The sequence below is a fragment of the Trichinella spiralis genome (assembly GCF_000181795.1).
Source record: "Trichinella spiralis strain ISS 195 chromosome Unknown Scfld5, whole genome shotgun sequence".
NCBI lineage: Eukaryota > Metazoa > Nematoda > Enoplea > Trichinellida > Trichinellidae > Trichinella > Trichinella spiralis.
Window position 1 is genome coordinate 3,199,210 of NW_003526944.1, and position 18,045 is coordinate 3,217,254.

An 18,045-nucleotide genomic window follows, 5' to 3' on the forward strand; every position below is an offset into this window, starting at 1 on the left:
CCATGAAAAATGAACATTGCCAATGTGCAATTATTCATTCACAACGCGAAACCACTTGTGATCATACAACTAATAGCAGAACAAACGATGCGCATCTCGCCAACCATCTATCTTCAAGAACAGAATTGACTGATCCATCCACACATGCAATTCGACTAGATGGTTCAAAATTGAAATAAAAGCAAAAGGAAAACAGAAACTCATAACGAATGGAATGAAAAAAAATAATACAAATAGTGAAATTTAGAAATTATTAATAATTTTTCAAAAACTTACTTTTCCCCTTCGACAGTTGTAGAGGCAGAAGCGGATGCAGCTTGCCTGTTGTCCAACACCAATGACCGTATGGACGAGGAACGGGATTCGGCCAGGGCGGCGGTCGGCTGACCAAGGAAGCATGTGCCGCCGCTGGTGCTGCGGCTCGGCTCCCCAAGACTGACGCGGTCCGAGTCGACCAAACTCGGCGACCGTACGGACAGAAGACTGCCGCCAAACGGCGCCGGTCGAGGACTGGGCGTCAAAGTGCGCTCATCGCGTTCCCAAGCCCCGACGCCGGGTTCGTTGTCTTCCTCATCGCTGCTGCTACTGCTGGCACCCAACATTCAGCTTCAGCTTCTTCTTCTTCTTCTTTTAGTAATGCTTATTGTATTGTTGCTTTGCAGCATCAACTGCTTTGTTGTTGTTGCTTGCTTCGATTTAAACTTCAAACTGCTGCTTCAGTTGACAAGGCTAAAATGAACAAAACTGAAATGAATCTATCTACCACCACCACTACAGCAGCTTGTACGTGTATACAACACACGCGTCGATTCTCGAACACGGTCGAACCAAGCTGTATTATTATTATTCATTAGTATATTCGCAAAAAAACTTTTTGAAAATAATATTTCAACGCAAATTTCATAAAGTATAACAGAAAAAGAGAAATGTTAGAAAGAAAAAAAACGTCGAAAATGAAAAAAACAGACCAAGCAAAAAACAACTGTAGCCGAAGTCAACATTGCAAGTTGAATAAACAAATTCTTCTTCTCGCGCTTTATTGATTCGTTGATTTTAGAGAACTTTTCGAAAATAGAGAAAATAAGACAAAAAAACCAACAAACTTCGACGAGAAAACTGTTGAAAAATTCTTACTGTAGAACAATTGTTGAAAATCGTATATGAAATATATTAAAGGGAAAATGGAAAGCAAAAAATACCAAGTTGTGGAATAAGTAGTTCAGAATTAAAGAGCATATTCATTCAGTGGGAAAAGTTGGAATGGTGGAGCAGAGAGAAAGTTAACGAGAAGCAATTGTGCCGAAACAAGACCGACCAATTTGGTGGCAAATCGAATCGCCGCCGAGCCGAATATCGTCGAAGAATATGCTCGGTGATTGTTGTATTGGAAAAAAAATATGAAAATTTCAAAAAAAATGCAACTTGAATAACAAAAAAAATTAATAATAATAATAATTTCTGTTCAACCAGTTCAAAAATGCTGACCAGAGAGAAAAAGTGATTGGAAAATGCAGCCGAAAAGCGACTACTTTTTGGAACCGTTTCCAAGTGAAAAGGAGGGATGTAATCGAATAAAATTGACTGACCAACTGGACAATTGATAAAGTGGATTCGAAGCGTTTCACTTGTGCAAAAGTGAACCCAAATAACAAGCAAGCAGGCAAAATAACAATCCCATTGTTGACAAGTTGTAATTGTCGAAGCAGCCAATGAAATAAATAAATCATTTGTGAATAAAACAAAAGAAATAAATAAATCCCCTTTCGTTATTATTCGACAATTACTGCCAAAAATAGGATCGATGGAAGAAGTGAGAATTGCAATTGATCACTCTTGTTCTTCCACCATTCATTCGTTCAATCGCACACTTTAACACACAATAAAAATTGACACTGGACCAATATGAAAATCACATTTTCGAACAATTTTACAAAAAAAAATTGCTCAACAACAAACAAACAAACAAACAAACACTAAACAACCAACTAATAAATAACCTTTGAACTTATTTTCCAAATAGCCGACTAGTGTATGCGTGTGTGGAGACGAATTAAAACGGAAAGCGCAATTTCCTCATTCTCATGACCAAATCGATTTCGGCGGAGGCCTCCGTTGCTGTTACTGCTACTAAAAAGCTGCTTGGGCTGCTGACTTGGAAATTATCAATCCATGCGAATTCTGACGTCCCTATCCCACCAACTGATCGTAAACATTTGACATTTCACTTTGCCTTTGATCACTTACCAACTGTCGACCAAATCAACTCGAAATTGCCAAAAATAAATAAATAAATAAATAAATAATAATAATAATACCATCCATTTTATCCATTCTCCCCTTTGACAACGTCATTTTGAAAGGTCCATTCATCACTGACAACAATACCAATAACAATAATCTCAATCATCGTCACCATCATTGTTTATTTTTTTTCTCTTCACTTCTTCTCTTTCAAACAATTGAACTTGCTTGTCATTTTTGTACATCGCTCGTTCGTATGGTAATTCTTCTTTTGTTCAATAAATGTCATCAATCCCACTAGTGTTATTCTTTTCTTTTCTTTCTCTCTTTTTTTTATTAATTATTTATTACACGAAACATTATCGATTAGAAAATTTTATAATTAAAAAAATAAAATAAAACTACAAACTTACAGTTACAATAGAATGATAATGTCAAAAACGATAAACTGTACTTTCTTCAAGTACGGCTATTGAAATTTTTAAATTTCATTCTTTTCATACGTCTTCAAAAGTGAACATCAAAAACTCTGTTCCTTTTATTCCCTAATTGCCGTCGATAAAATTTGCAACTTTCAAGGCTTCACAAATCAAGCACAACAAAGATGATGATAATTATAAATTAGACATTTCTTTTTTATATCGATAACGATACAATGCACTTTTTTTTGATCATTTGATCAAAACGAAAGTTCATAGTTGAATAGGAACAAAAATGTGGCAAATAAAATTTGCAGCATGAAAAGAAAAGAAAAAAATCCAGCTAACTACATACAATACAATCGATCAGCAGCATTAAAAAAAAACATCACAAAACAGGCAACAGAATTGCATTCAAAGAAAAACAACAACAACAACCAAGTCTTATTATATAAAATTATAAAGATGAAATAAACCAAGTGTAGCTAAAGTTGGCATTTTGGTTTAAATTAAAAATTCCATGTACTCTCAAATTATAACAGTAAAACGAACAGTTGGAATTTTTGTGGAAAAAAAATATCACTAAACAAATAAATAAATAAATAAAGAACTACCTTTGAAAAATGAAGTATCAAATGACAAAAGATAAGATAAATATTGAAAAAAAATATATACATATTTCCCAAGATAGAAAAGCGCAATTTTTCAAGCAAGTTGATCATTTTAGTCGATGAATAATTTTCCATGTACATCGCTGTACGTGTGGAAAGCAATTAAAAACGTGTATTTGTGCAAACGTACTAATACCCCGAAGAGCGTTCAATCGATAATAAGGAGAAAATCACCAACACCACCAAGTACACTTCAATTACCTCTAATTACAAGGCAGTGCTGTCGTCAAAGTGGTGTGTACGTTCGGACAATTTTTTTATATAAAAATTAAAAATGCTCAACATGTAGAAATGAAAAATGATCGCTATTTATTTAGCTTGTTCGCTACTCTCTCTCTACTGAAACTCTTCTTCACCAGAAGTAGCAGAGAAAAAAAACCGCATTCATACTCAATAAAATATTACTGAAGATGAAGTGGAAAAAATTTATCGAGAAATTATGCAATTGATTTTCAACAACAAAATTTCACAAAAAATTAACAATATTAATAATTTCAACAGACATACGACAAAAATTTAGTCAGTCTGCATTGGAATTTTTCCAGGGAATAATAATTTCTTGGATTGTTCGAAAGCTGAACGCGAAACAACAATAATCAAACAAAATTGTCAACAAATTTTGTTTCAACTGCAGTTCAATTCACCAATTATGCGCAGCTTTTGGGTAAAGCTAAAAATAAAACTGCCGAAAATCTTTCAAATCCTCCAAATTCGCCTGACCATAGATGGAAATCAAAAAGAAGAAGAAGAAGAAGAAATCAATTTTAATTTAAAAAAATTAATTTGTGAAAAATGATATTTTAAAAGTTGGTGGAAATTTTTAATTGAACGACAGTCAAATGAAATTGCTCAACAAACAAACGAACCAATTTTGTGTCGGATCTTCTACAATAAACAGTTGAAGAAGTATATGAGTATAAAAATCAAAATGATATGCTACCGCTTTTGAATAAATTTCATAAAACTGACAAAAAAAGTATGGGATGAATGAATAACTGAACGAGAAGAAACCTCAGTAAACTAACATCACGTTATTTATAGAGACAGATGTGAGATAATTCACACAATCAACAGTCGATATGTAAAATGAAATGCAGAAGAGACAATTTTTTTTTCAATAATCCAATTTTATGAACAGAGACAAATTAATATAATAAATTTTTACCGACGTGTAGAATTGTGCCATACCGGTGCAAATGTGCGAGTGCATGTGTGTGTGTGATCGATTCAATAATAATATATAAAGCTATCGCGTGCTCGCTTGTCCGTCTGTCAAGTCACTGCTGACATTGGAATTGATATTTCTAATTTTCCTCTAGAATGATGATAAAAATAATCTTCGCCTCCTTCCTCACCAATAATAAGTCAATTTTTTTTACCTCGCTGTACGACAAGAATTACAAATACGCGTACATAATATACTCGTCCAATTCAACCCTTTTGATATCCAATTACGAAATGATGAAAAATTTATTCTTTGAATATAATTTCTATTTGAACTTGAAAGGAAAAATTAATTACCAATAAAAAGTATCGAATTTGTTATTCGTCAAGTAAAGGATTATTAAAGCAGTGTAAAAAATAAATAAATAAATAAATATATATATATATATATATATATATATATATTGAGCATTGCTGGTTGAAAAATTTAATTTTGAAAACATTTTTCTTTGAATATATAAAAATGAATGTTTGAATGATTGGTACAAACGTGCAATTGTTGCGCAATTGCGCACCAAACTGCCAAAAATCATTTCACATAGTTACATAGTTGATTAATAAAACATTCTTCTCATGTTCCAAGAAGAAAAATGTACACAAATTGAAAATGCCACACCACAACCTATTAAAATTCACATATACTGTACAATTATGCCAAGATTCATGAGAAAAAAAATTAATGGATAAAAAATGCAAAATTCATAATTTCTATCTCACTCCGACAGACGACGAGAAAACAGTTATTACACAGTTTATTACAATTTACAATATTATACAATAGTGAAAAATAAATTTCATTTAAAAAAATGAAACTATACCAATTGCCTTAACAACTGCAGCTCAAACTGACTAAAAGATGAAATTCGAAATAATGATGAAGAAACAACTGTTTTTTCTCAAATTCGTCACACGTACAGTACATCGCAGAAAAGAAATGTTCAAGATCGAAGAGGAAAATGGAAAAATAAAAATTCAAATCTTACCCTGTGAATTTCTGCAATTTGGAAATAATTTGAGCAAAAAAGCAACCGACTGGCGACCAACAACGGGCGTGTTCTCAAGCGAGGCGGATTCGATCAATTTTGTGATTGAAAATTTCGCTTCTCCACGCCTGGTCGTCATTTTCTTTCTGAAACTCCAACTTGTACAGTATGAGACAGTTGGAGAGAAGGCGTCAATTTCAACGCAGTGCCAGAGAAATGAACACTTTCCACTAGCCGGGCAGCTTATTAGCAATGTCTGGAAAATAATGCAAATGAACACTTTCTCACCGTACATAAAACATATATTCAGTAGTAATATAATAATAATAATGATAAGTTGATCATCATCATCATCATCATCATCATCATAAATAATATCATGGCAAATCATTTTAATGGCAAGCCAAAAGCAGGTCGAATTGATCAATATGAATAAATCAATAAAATCCAAACGCGTGCAACAATCAGGCAAGGAGAGAGATAGAACAGTTTGGCAAAGATTTTCTCGTAAACACTGTTTGAACAGAGCGAACATATATTCATTCACAGCCTGCGTTTACATTTCAAGTTTACACTGTACTACTAATTGTCGGATGATCTGCAAAATGTTGAATCATCATCACCAATTCTGGAAACAGATCAAATAGATGCTTCTTGCTTTCTTTTATTAATTTTACCATAATAGATGTGAGAAAACATGAACTTCATCATTTCATCGCAGTATTTGTTTGGATTTTTCAAATTTCAATCTTTGAAAGCTTCGCTCGCTCGACAAGCAAACAAACAACTGACGACTATTAATGAACTGATCAAAGTAAAGCAACAAGAAAAACAATAAAAACAACAATTTTGCTAAATAATTCAGTACAAAAAACAACAACTGTTGAATATTCTTATTGTTGTTTGTGAACAGTTGACAAAATAAATGCTCAACAAGACAAAGCATTGATATTCACAGATTTTGCTTACCTGAAATTGAAGTTTCCAATAAAACAATGAACAAGACACCAAATGAAGACGCAAACACTGCAAACCGCGATCGTGTACTAATGGAAAATTCGCACAGGAAAGTAACCAATACAGAATTCAGGTTCAAATGATAGTTGACAAATAAATAATTGACATACTGTATTTTTGAAAATTTCACTTGCGACACACAACATTTGGTACAGTTGATTATTTGAAATGTTGAAAAAACAATACACAATTTTATTAAAAAAATTTTCCTCTCGATTTAACTTTTTCTGGTCAATGAACATTTCAAACAAACATTTTTTTAAACATTTTGGAAAAAAATCTTACATTCAAAAAGCAAAAACGAAAAAACTTTACATGGTGATGAAGCATTTTCTAATTGTTCTTTTGATTGTTAATTCAATGAAGATGGTCCAAGCGGTGCAATTGAATGGAACGAATGTGTTTCGTACCGTCAAGATTCAAATGCAAATCGAACGTCGAATAGGCAGTATTGGCGGCGATACGCATCGCTGCACCTCGACTGGCCGGACAAAAGCTACCGGGCATCATCAGTTCAGGGCTGAAAAAGTGGGCAAACAGACGCCTTATTGTACCACCATGACTGACCACCAAAATTGTGGGGCGGAAATTCGGCTCCTCCTTTACCCTCTACCATACCAAAGCAATATTACAATAATTTGCATCTACAGTAATACGTTTAATAAAAAAAGTTGTGTTACTTTGTCATAATTGACCAATGTCACTTCGCACATCGATTCGAACCATTCTCGAACACGGGCATCGAACAGTGGCAAAGGTTCAACTCCTTCGCCGTCAAAGTGTTCCGGCTTGACGTTGCGAGCACGGCTAGCTTCCATCAGCTTGGCGAACGGTTGTCCATCAAACCTGCCGTAATTCTAGAAAAACAACAAATTTTCTGAAAGACAAGAAAAATCATCCACAATATTTTATTTCTTTTATTCAATCACCAGAAATTTAATAAAAAAAAATCTTTTTCTCAACATTTGCCAAAAAAACTGCTGTTTCTTTTTCACAAAAAAGCACTGAGCAGCACACTAGCAAGAGAAGACTTTCAGATTTCGGACCGCCGTGGCAATGATTCAAAAACATCTACTACATATATACATATATACGTACATACATACGTGGACATTATTATCATTTCGCATCTCACCATTGGACAGATTAAGATTGTTCTTAGAATGCAATCATGATAATCACCGACGACTGTTTGTTGAAAACAAACGAGGCAAGATGAGAAAAAGAAGAAAACAGAAAAAAAGAAAAAAAATAAGAACAAAAGGAGGTAACATGAAGAACACGGATAACTTTAAAAAGCATATCATCTGCATATGTATATATATATATATATATTATCGACGAGAAAAGTTGAAATGAGATGAGTTTTTTTTTCTTGAAAAACATGGAATACACACACAATTCATCTTTCTGGCAGTCGATAATGCGGCATTGAAAATGAACAAATGATTGATAATTTTCTTGTTCTTCCCCATTTTTTGCCAGATTAATGATAGCGACGCTGCTTGATCAGTCGCCCACGACTGCTGGTCATGGTGGCACCGTCTTCGGTGGAATCAGCCGGGTCTGAATCACTGTCCTCGCTGCATCCATAAGTAACATATTCAGATGCGGCCGGACGTTTTCTCCGTAAACGATTCTGCCAGTCGTTGCTGCCACTGTCCGCCGCCGCCGGCTGTTGTTGTTGTTGTTGTTTGGACCTGGACGACGACGACATCGTCGGCAAAGCTTTACTACAGCAGGGCTGTTCTTGTTCGCGTCTCAACATCATCATCTCTTCATCGTTATCATCACCAGCACCGGCATCCTCATCTTCATCGTCATCATCATCATCATCATTGCCCGTGTCGCCTCTTCCGCTGTCATTGTTCTGGTCAATATCGAGCAGCGGTTCAGCAGTACGGTCAGTTGCGAGTGTTCGAGAAATATTCGAGTTTCCAATTTGACCCTGTGAGCTTCTCGTGTTGTACGGTCGACTGGAGACAGCCGCTCGGCTGGCGGCAGCAGTTCTGGATTCCTGTCTCCGGCTATTTCTGCCGTTATGTTGCTGCTGCTGTTGCTGTCGCTGTTGCTGTTGCCAGGACTGCAACACCGGCTCAAAGTCCCGCTTGAATTTGGCGTACAACGAGTCGACGAACGAGATCGACTGTCTGGTCGAACTTCTGGTCGAAAACGACCCCATCGCAGCGTCCATCTCCCGTTCCAACGCTCCAGGACTGGCGAAATGGCCCAGGGTGAGTCGGCGCTGGATGCCGAGCAAAGACAACGTCAAACGACGGCCCAGTTTCACCGACTGGGATTCGTCGTTGGCTCGGAAAATATTCTGCAACAAAGTCTGGCATCGTTCGATCCAATTCGAACCAGTCTGCTGTTGGGACAATCCACTGGGACCCGGCTGGTCGTTGATGAAAAAACCGTTATTCAACGTCGACGTCGAATCGGCGGCCGCCCCATCAGCCGTCTGGTCCATGAATTCTTGGTAGAGTTGGTCAATTTCGAAACAGTTCGGCCGGGAAATGTAAGCCAACAGTACGTTGGTCAACAGTCTGGCCTGGTGGACGATGGTGCTGTTCGGCTCGTTGAACGTGCAGGCGTTCTGGTTGATCCGTTCGACGTCGAATTTCACGGCCGCCACGCGACGGTAGAACCGATTGGCCAGACGGGCTTTGATCGTCGCCAAATCGCACGGATATTCGATGCACATGCAATACCAAGGATAGACGCCCAAGTCGACCGGCTCCAGAAACGGTTCGGCAAACGGCTGGCTGCTGATCGTCTCCAAGCCGACCAACAGACGCTGGCATTCGGCATCGCGACCACGGCTCGGCCATTCGTTCGTTTTCGGAGTGTAGGGCCAAATCGACGCCGCTTCGGTCACATCGAACATTTCGCCGTCGCCGGTGCCGTTGTTGCCCACTTCGAGCGGCACCAAATCCCACGGACTGAGGCGATCTTCGTCGTCGTTTTCCCACCGAACCACGATCGACTGGAAATGGGACGTCGACTGGGGCTGGGTCGCCTTGCCGACAACGGTGCCGAACCACCAGCGGTCGTCGATCAACGCTTTGAACGAGTCGCCATTGCGCCACCGACGTCTGATCGAACTGTCGTAAAGCTGCCTGAGCACGATGAAGTCGATCACGCTCGGGATGTCGTGGAAGCAGACGTAAAAAGTGAACGACGACTGCTCTGCCGACGAACGCGGGTTGATCCGAGTCAACTGCAACCGACAACTGCGCACTTGGTGCAAGTGGAACGTCACCTCTTTGACCACCGCGAACTCGGTCTCTTCCAAACGCAAACCGCTGTTCCAAGGCAAATCTTTCTCTTTCAACTTGTACAAATTCGCCCGCTTCACTTCGTCCACGTACATCCGGTGACCCTGGTGGAAGTAGACCACTTCGTCGCCTTGTTGAGGAAAATACGGAGATGGTCGGCAAGTGGTCGACGTGATCCAATCGGAAAAGTGGAACTTGGTCAGCAGATCCTCGTAGCGTGCCACGCCGCTCGGCCGCGACGACGCTTCGGTCGAAGCGACACCGTCGGCAGCCGGTCGTCGACCGCGTCGTCTCGAATCCCTCTGACTGTTGTTGTTGTTGTGTCTGGTCACCCGTTCCTCGTCCGAATGGTCACTTTCACTGCGCACATTCACCATCGACATATCCGAATACCAGTCGTCATCTTCATCCTCGTCGTCGTCGTCGTCGTCGTCCAAATCCACGTCCTCTTCGTCATCCTCCTCGTCTTCATCGTTATCCGAACTACCTTGGTAATAATCTTCGTCGTTATCGTCGTCAAAGTAGATAAATTCACCAGCGCTGGAACGAGCCGTCGAATCGTCCAGCGAGCCGTTGGTCAGCGACGGCCGGCCGAGGTTGGCTTGGGTTCGTCGGCCGCGCCGCCTGCGCGCGCTGCTCCTCGTCCTCAGCGACCGGGTATTGGCGGCGTCGCCGGCGACAGCGCCACCACTGCCGCCCGAAGAGCCGACGCCCGCGGCCGAGGTTCCGGCACCTGAGCCGCCGTTGCCCCCTTCGGTGTAGTCGGGATCGTAGTCGTCGTCGTCGGTAGACTCGTCGGCCAGCAGGTCGATGTCGTCGACGCGGAAGCGTCTCGAATCGCGCTCCGATGTCGCCGTCTCGACTACCCGCGGGGCAGAGTCGGCGGTCACCGACGGCGATTCGGCGCGCGGCGTCGGCAAATGGCGGCTGCTTTCTTTCAAAAACAGCTCCTCCTCCTGGCGGGCAGTTTCCACAATGCGCCCGTGCAGTGTGGTCAGTTGGTCGGCGTCGAGCGCCGGCACCAGATGCCGGCTGGTCCAACAGCAGAACAGTTGTCGGTTAGCGTCGGCTTGGAGGTGGAAGCCGAAACGACTGGGTCCGGCCGAAGCGACCGCCTCTTCGCTCACGAGTGGCAATTCGGGCACCAAATATTGTTCCGAACAATGCTCTTTGCCGGGCACGAACCGCTGCTCGGCCGGCGGATAAGGCTCGCCTTCGGCGTTGACCAGAAACGGCGGTGGCATCAAGTGGGGCGGCAGTTGGGTCTGCTCGTCGACCACGTATTCAGCTTCGTCGGCCAACAACGGTCGGTAGTCGGTGTGGAAGAACTGTTCGCCGGGCACTGGGGGGTATTCGTGGTGAAGACCGAAGAACAACGTCGAACCCAACGAGTCGACGGCGGCGAAGTGGAAGCCGTCCGGCGAAAAGCAGCCCTCGTACACTGAACATTCGACCTCGTGGTTGGAGACCGTTCGCTTGTTCAAATAGCTGTTCACGCGAACCCCCTCGGCCATATTCCAGAAGATCACCTGGCCGTCGTCGCCGGCCGTGACCATCAAGTCCGGGTCCGACGGGTGAGCGATCAAATTCTGCACGTCGTTGGTGTGGTCGTCGAACGAGCGAACCAACTGACCGCTGGTCGAATCCCAGACGCGGATTCGATTGTCGCTGGACGAAGTGACCAGCAGTGTGTCGTCGGCGTTCCAAGTGCACAGCAGCATGCTCAAGCGACGCGTGGTTTCGCCGGCTCCGCGGTTGAGACTCGGGTCGAGCACCATCGGATTCCACGACGTGTACTGATATTTCCATATTTTCGCCAGACCATCTTTGCTGCAAGTGGCGAAGCGCAGGCCAGTGTGCGCCCATTGGATGCAGTCGATGCGGTCGTTGTGACCGGCAATGTCGAACGTCATTTCCGGCTCGCCGTCCGAAGGGACTTTGAATACAGTGATCGAATGGTCGGAACCGCAGGTACCGACGAACCGACCGCCGCCGCTCACCGACAGACCAATGACGCGGCCGCCGACTTTGGAACGCACGTTGAAGCGCACCGGCGAAGCTTCGAAAGCGTCGTGCATGTAATGCCAGAAGAAGACGTTGCCGTCGTTGCCGGTCGACACCAGAACTTGACGGTCGGTTGTCGTCGACGGCAAAAATTGCAAGTTGGTGATCATGCCGGTGTGGCCGGTCATGGCGGCCACCGGCTGCGCGTTTTTCAAGCTCCAGACGCGGATAAATTTGTCCATGCTGGCGGCGGCGATCAACGTGTTCTCGTAATTGACGTGCATGTCGGTGATTTGGCCGCAGAAGCCGCGGAACGTGTACAACAGTCGGGCCGATCTGGGCGACCAGACTTTGATCAAATGGTCATCGCCACCGGTGAACAAGCGTCGACCGGTACGGTCGAACGTGACGCAGCATACCGACGCCAAGTGACCAATCACGGCCGCTTGGAGGTGGAATTTCGGAAACAGCATCCGGAACGACAACTGCTGCATCAGATTCGCGCTCGACACTTGAGAAGCGAAAAACATGTCGGCCAAATTGAAACAGTTCTTCAAATTGCTGGCGACCGGCATCAGCATACAACTGCGCAGACCGGCCACGTCCCGGCGGCGCCATTTTCTCTGCAATGTTGACGACGAATCTGCTCGCAGCATTGAAAACGGACCAGTGTCCAGCAGTGAAAGCGGCCCAGTCAGACCGGCCGGTGCGAAGCGTTGCGTTTGAGCGATGAAATTTTCCAACAACACTGGCAAGTGGTCGTCGCGAATTCGACTGGCGTAAATGGAATGGAACTGAGCCAAAGTTTGGCGCCGTTCGACACCCTGGTAATCGAAACGCAACGGGATGTAGCCGGCGGTTTCCAAACTCCGGCCCAAAGCATCGGCCGCATCACCAAGACCCTCTTTCATTGACAAGAAACGATAAATCAAATACAACAAGTGCTCTTCAAAGCACACTTCCCTGTTATTATTCATTGCCTCCTCTTCTTCTTTATATATATATTGCCAGTTTTTAATTTTTTTTATTCAATATTCTTTAATATCTCTTCACTCAACTACTTACTCGTTCACGGAGTCGTGGGTCTGAGACAATTTGCAAATCTTTGGCAAATTTTTGACAAGATATTATCAATTCTGCCGTTTCAACAGCTCGCAGCAGATCACTGCTATACACCAAAGACAGTGTAGTTCCAACAGCAGTGAAATGACGACCCAAGGAAACTGCTTGCTCGCGTCCTTCTTCGTTAAGACTGCAATTCAGATGACCTTAAAAAAATTTTCACAAACACATACAAATTACATTTAAAAAATAATTTCAAATTTTCATTTTTATATAGTTGAAAAAAAACAAAACAAAAACACTTTGGCAAAAAATATTACAACGCGCACTGTTAACATTATTGTTCACTACAAGTAGGCAAACAGAAATAGCTGGCAGTGCTTGTTCAGCCGTCGGCAGAAGGCAGTTCAGGCGAACGAGCGCACGCTCGCGCGCGACGAAATTGATTGGCCGGCGTGCTCGTTTGAAATTTTGCTCAAATTTTCAAAAAGAAAAACACCAGAATAATAACAATAATCACAAATTCAAACTTCTATTCATTTATGAATAAAATACTGTCTCAATTATGCAAAAATACAATTTGAAATGACAAACAACAACATTCCGTCGACAATGGTCGACGAGGAAAAAGTGTGGAAGTTGCTCAACCGACAGCAAGTTACTTGATTATTTCTAAGGAAATCAAAAATTGAAATTTTTTTCACCAAACAAGTCGACGATTTTAAAGATTGAATGACGAATCAAAATTTCACATCAACGAAATATTGTGAAATTTGACAAATTTTTGAAAAGTTGGATTTTTTTAATAAAAAAAATTAATAACCAATTTCCAGAATTTATTTGAACGAAATTACCACCAACATGCTAATGTTTTTTAATTTGTAAATTAAACGCGATAGACCAGTCATACAATTTCACAAAATGTGAAAAACAATTATACTCTACAAATAAAAATTTCAAAAAAAAATATTATACAACTCAAATTATTAATAACCAGACCAAAAGAACGGCAACTTTTACGTCAGACAAAGGAGCTCAAAAGCAAAAAATGCTTCCTTAAATCGAAACGCTCAGAAAATCAACTATTGCTCTATGAAAAATTTCACCTACTGCTATTTATCTGAAACGAAATGAAACCAAACTATGCACACTTATAAATTATAATTACCTTGAACAACGTGATGCACATTCAAATCAGTTAGTCCGCTAGAATTACAACTGTTAGGTGAGATAAAGCGGATATTCATTTCTACAAGCTTACTGTCTCACAACTATCACTCTTGCTTGCATTACAATATTAATGCTGCACTTTGCATTATTGTAATAAAAACATTCTAGAAAGCACAATAAATAAACGACTTTAAACTGCAACTACCTGCTGTGAACAAAATATGCTACAGTATGCCTTAATAAAAGAAGCGTAGGTATAATGGAACATAGGTCAATCAATAAAATTGAAAATTGTCACAAATTTTATTTTAAATGATTAAAAAAACAAATAAATTAGTAATTATTAAAACTATTAACATTAAAATCAGCAAAAAATACTTTCCAAGAATTTACTAATCTACGCTGCACGCAGCGTACGTAAAATAATACAGACATTCTCTTTTCATTATTTTATTTTAGCTTATTTTTAAATTATGTATTACTTTACTCATAATTTTCATTATTTTCCACTTCCCTGTATTAAAAGTACAGTATAACTAAGGAAAAAAACAAAGTTGTATTTTGTAGAGCAGGCACCAATCAACAATATTTAAATGGTCCGCGACTATTTTAGATTAAATTAATTTGAATTTTGCAATAATTTAATACAAAACAAATAAGAGTAATTGTAAATGAGAAATCGCACAATTGGTTTGAGGAATACTTAAAAAAGCGAAGCATTTCAAAAAAAGAACTGTAATGAATTTTACATTTGTATGCAAATTCGTAAATTGAAAAAACAGACACTTCTATGAAGAAAAGAAGTTTTTCAGCTTTTTAGGTCAACTTTTCGACATTTCAAATTTGGTGGAACATTAACTGATCAAAAAGATTTTTTGAAAATACTTTTCGAAAATAACACTCGCAAACTTTGCAGCTAATGAAATCTTCATCTTTTTAAAAATACAGTTTACAGATTCTTCACTTACTTTCCCATAAACAAAAAAAAATTTTCAGTACACTCATTTATTTGAAAAGTATGCGTAAGAAAATTAAATACAAAATACAAATAATACAAAAATACAACTATAAATTTGGTAAATTCTCATTGAATTCGCACATATGAAAATATTCAGCGTCGCAGCTGATATTTTAACACTTTAGTGATCTTCACATTTTATATGTTTTCATTATTATAATATGCTTTTAATTTATTTATGTATTTATTTGTAATATTATGGCCTAAAAACCTTGCAGCAACAGAAACAATCACTCAGGCTGCCGGTATGCCAATTGCGTATGTGAAATTCCAATGATTTTGACATAAGACTGAAACGGCCCTCGTTTCTATAACAGTTGAACTAATTTATAATATGTTAAGTATTCCTTTTAAAAAACATTTTTATTACTAAAGCGTTATTACTTATCAAATCACTTAATCAGTTTCAATGTTATACCATTAGTTATCACATGCTAGTTCATATTATCCTAAAAACAACATGAATAATATTTTAAATCATGGCAGAGTCAAAGTTTATTTTAAATTTATATCTTCGTTTTAAAGCACATTTTCAATATTCTATAACAGCTGAAAAAGCAAATAATCAATACCGGGCATTACCATTTGAATACTAAATTGTTATACATGTGTTCCTTTTAATCCTTGGTGGTTTGTTTCTTGAAAAACTGTTCACTCCTAACATTAGATCATTAGAGATTATGAAAGAAATTGTCTTGCAACATTTTGGTACTGATGTTACAGTATGATGTTAAGACCTATTTTCCGGATTATTATACTGTAATAACATACGTTTTACAATCAGAGGTCGACGATTTTTGAATAATTCATTTTGCTATGTTTGGTGGTTTCGACTTGGGGTATGTTTATATTCTAATTTTCATTTGTTTTTTAACGATCAACTCTTTTAAGGGATGCAAAAACAAATTGGGCCGAACAAATTGAGGAAGAATGTAATTCATCGATTGAAGATTCGCTTATATATTCGCATTATCACTTTATTTTAATGCATGTTATCTGTGAATTTTTTAGTGGCACTTCCTGAAAGAAGCGAAGAAATCGTGGGGGACGTGAAAACAGTTACAGAATATCATCTGAATGATGAAAATCGTCGTGTCAAAACAGTTAGCCGCTTTAAGGTGTCAAAAAAGCGAATTCCTAAATCAGTTTTAGAACGTCGAGTAAGTAAATTTGTCAGTATGCACAGAATAATAAATATTTTGATTTCAGTTTTTTCTACATTTAGAAGTGGGCGAGATTCGGTCAAGATGCAGACATGTCATTGGAAGATTTGATGTCAAAAACAACATATTATGATGATGAAATCACTATGCAGTTTTTGAGATCTAGAACTGGCGAACTTGTAATAAAATTGCTTCAGTTAACACATACATACATACATACTTACATGTGCTTCATTTATTGACTTTCAGTTGGAGTTTGCAAATTCAGAGTTTTCTGGTTTGGATACTCAACGTTCGACAATGCAATTTCGAATGTGTCGGTTTTGCAAAAGTATGGATCATTGGTCTACGCAATGTCCATACAGGGATGTGTTTGAAGAAGAAAAGGCGAAGGAAGCCGCTGCAGATGCAGGGGCTCAGTCCGGTGGTGATTTGCAGTCTTCAAGGTCAGGCGTTTATATTGCTCCAGCGTTGCGTGGTTTGGGTGCCGGATCTAAGCTATCCATGGATCCCCTTCAACGAAGAGGTAATTTAGAAAAATAAAAATTTTTTGTATAATTTTAAGAAAAATTGAAATACATTTTGATAAATGAAATGAAAATTTTAACCATTAGATGACAACACTGTACGTGTGACGAATTTGCCCGAAGATATATCTGATGTTGTTTTGAAAGAGCTGTTCAGTCAAGTTGGAAAAGTGGTTCGACTATATCTAGCAAGAGACAAAGTTACCCAGCGTTGTAAAGTAATGCATTTATTTAAATTTAAATGGGAGATATTGTTGTTATTATTGTTGTTATTTAGGGTTATGCTTTCGTTTCTTACATGAGCCGGGCAGATGCTCAAAAAGCGATTGATGAATTGTCAGGTTACAAATACGAACATTTAATTTTCAAAGTTGAATGGGCCAAGTATGAACACAAAATTACCCAAATAGTTTGTGAACGGGATATTTTAAAGCTAATTTGGTATTTTTAGGCCAAGTACGTGAGTGAATGAATGAATGAAGGATTTGAAGGATTTTACTTTTCAAACATATCTACTGTTTCTGTAGATTGTGAATAAAGATATGAAAACAATTCTTTCTACCATCATGCATTAAAAATAAGTTTCATTATATAAACAATTTGAATATTATTAGAAAACTGTTGGTAGAAAAGTAATATTATTATACAAAAAAAGCATATGGATAAAACAAAGTTCAAATGCACAAAATACATTTCAAAGTGCTGTTTTGAAAGTCTGAATTTAATTTTTCATGGAAAAATATCTATTATTGAATGAAAACACCAATAATTTAAAAAATAACATTCTATACAAATTTTAAAAGTGATGATGAAAGACACAGTGCAATTTCACAGCAACATTGTCAAGTTATTTTATGCAAATTAACACAATACAGCCTATGGCATGCAAAGGATATCAATGAATTCAGGTCACATTGAACAAAAGTCAGTGGAAAATTTGTTAAACAATGTTACTTTATTATTATTCTGCTGAGCGGTCGACACAGAACCAATGGTAATTCCAAAAGAAGAAGAAAGCTTCGGAAGAAAAGCCTCGTACACGCCGGCTATGAAGCAAGCACAAACGGTTAGTACTTTCCTGTATCATTTAGTTATGCGAAATATTTTATGTTTATAATTTGTCTGCTTAAATAAATAAAATAATTGAGATTTAACAGTAATAAAATTGCCATTTTAATTTTAGAACCGAAATAAAATTCATTATGATCAAAACGCAAACATTAATAGCAGGTACATGTGGTGAACATGCTGATTAAGAATTTTATTTC

At 39.0% G+C, this 18,045-nt stretch overlaps 4 protein-coding genes across 4 annotated transcripts; 2 read left to right on the plus strand and 2 right to left on the minus strand.

Moving 5' to 3' along the window:
- Positions 1-310: 310 nt before the first annotated feature.
- On the plus strand, positions 311-854 carry Tsp_04376 (conserved hypothetical protein). The gene is made up of 2 exons (XM_003375141.1): positions 311-343; positions 372-854. The coding sequence occupies exons 1-2, from the start codon at positions 311-313 to the stop codon at positions 852-854; spliced, it is 516 nt and encodes a 171-aa protein (XP_003375189.1).
- A 4,673-nt stretch (positions 855-5,527) lies between these two features.
- On the minus strand, positions 5,528-5,929 carry Tsp_04377 (conserved hypothetical protein). The gene has a single exon (XM_003375142.1). The coding sequence runs from the start codon at positions 5,927-5,929 to the stop codon at positions 5,528-5,530; it is 402 nt and encodes a 133-aa protein (XP_003375190.1).
- A 178-nt stretch (positions 5,930-6,107) lies between these two features.
- Tsp_04378 (bromodomain and WD repeat-containing protein 3) lies at positions 6,108-15,074 on the minus strand. Its single transcript, XM_003375143.1, has 9 exons — positions 15,038-15,074; positions 14,161-14,233; positions 12,899-13,089; positions 10,321-12,828; positions 9,597-10,135; positions 8,648-9,541; positions 7,236-7,412; positions 6,508-6,664; positions 6,108-6,166 (listed from the first exon to the last, which is right to left on the minus strand). Exons 1-9 carry the CDS (start codon positions 15,072-15,074, stop codon positions 6,108-6,110), a joined length of 4,635 nt encoding a protein of 1,544 aa, XP_003375191.1.
- Positions 15,075-15,265: 191 nt separating this feature from the next.
- On the plus strand, positions 15,266-17,249 carry Tsp_04379 (eukaryotic translation initiation factor 3 subunit G). Its single transcript, XM_003375144.1, has 7 exons — positions 15,266-15,332; positions 16,099-16,247; positions 16,313-16,429; positions 16,500-16,776; positions 16,865-16,995; positions 17,055-17,186; positions 17,229-17,249. The coding sequence occupies exons 1-7, from the start codon at positions 15,266-15,268 to the stop codon at positions 17,247-17,249; spliced, it is 894 nt and encodes a 297-aa protein (XP_003375192.1).
- The last annotated feature ends 796 nt before the right edge of the window (positions 17,250-18,045 follow it).

What these genes read in the sequence shown, in the direction of transcription:
- Tsp_04376 (XM_003375141.1), top strand. Translation starts at nt 311, where the DNA reads ATGCAGCTTGCCTGTTGTCCAACACCAATGACC. An exon ending in GTTGTCCAACACCAATGACC is followed by an intron (nt 344 to 371) that starts GTATGGACGAGG and finishes GGATTCGGCCAG; the next exon opens with GGCGGCGGTCGGCTGACCAA.
- Tsp_04377 (XM_003375142.1), bottom strand. Translation starts at nt 5,929, where the DNA reads ATGATTTGCCATGATATTATTTATGATGATGATGATGATGATGATGAT.
- Tsp_04378 (XM_003375143.1), bottom strand. Translation starts at nt 15,074, where the DNA reads ATGAGTGTACTGAAAATTTTTTTTTGTTTATGGGAAA. An exon ending in TTTTTTTTGTTTATGGGAAA is followed by an intron (nt 14,234 to 15,037) that starts GTAAGTGAAGAA and finishes TGTGCTTTCTAG; the next exon opens with AATGTTTTTATTACAATAAT. An exon ending in ATTGGAAACTTCAATTTCAG is followed by an intron (nt 6,167 to 6,507) that starts GTAAGCAAAATC and finishes ATCTGTTTCCAG; the next exon opens with AATTGGTGATGATGATTCAA.
- Tsp_04379 (XM_003375144.1), top strand. Translation starts at nt 15,266, where the DNA reads ATGTATTTATTTGTAATATTATGGCCTAAAAACCTTGCAGCAACAGAA. An exon ending in GATCTAGAACTGGCGAACTT is followed by an intron (nt 16,430 to 16,499) that starts GTAATAAAATTG and finishes ATTGACTTTCAG; the next exon opens with TTGGAGTTTGCAAATTCAGA. An exon ending in AAGTTACCCAGCGTTGTAAA is followed by an intron (nt 16,996 to 17,054) that starts GTAATGCATTTA and finishes GTTGTTATTTAG; the next exon opens with GGTTATGCTTTCGTTTCTTA.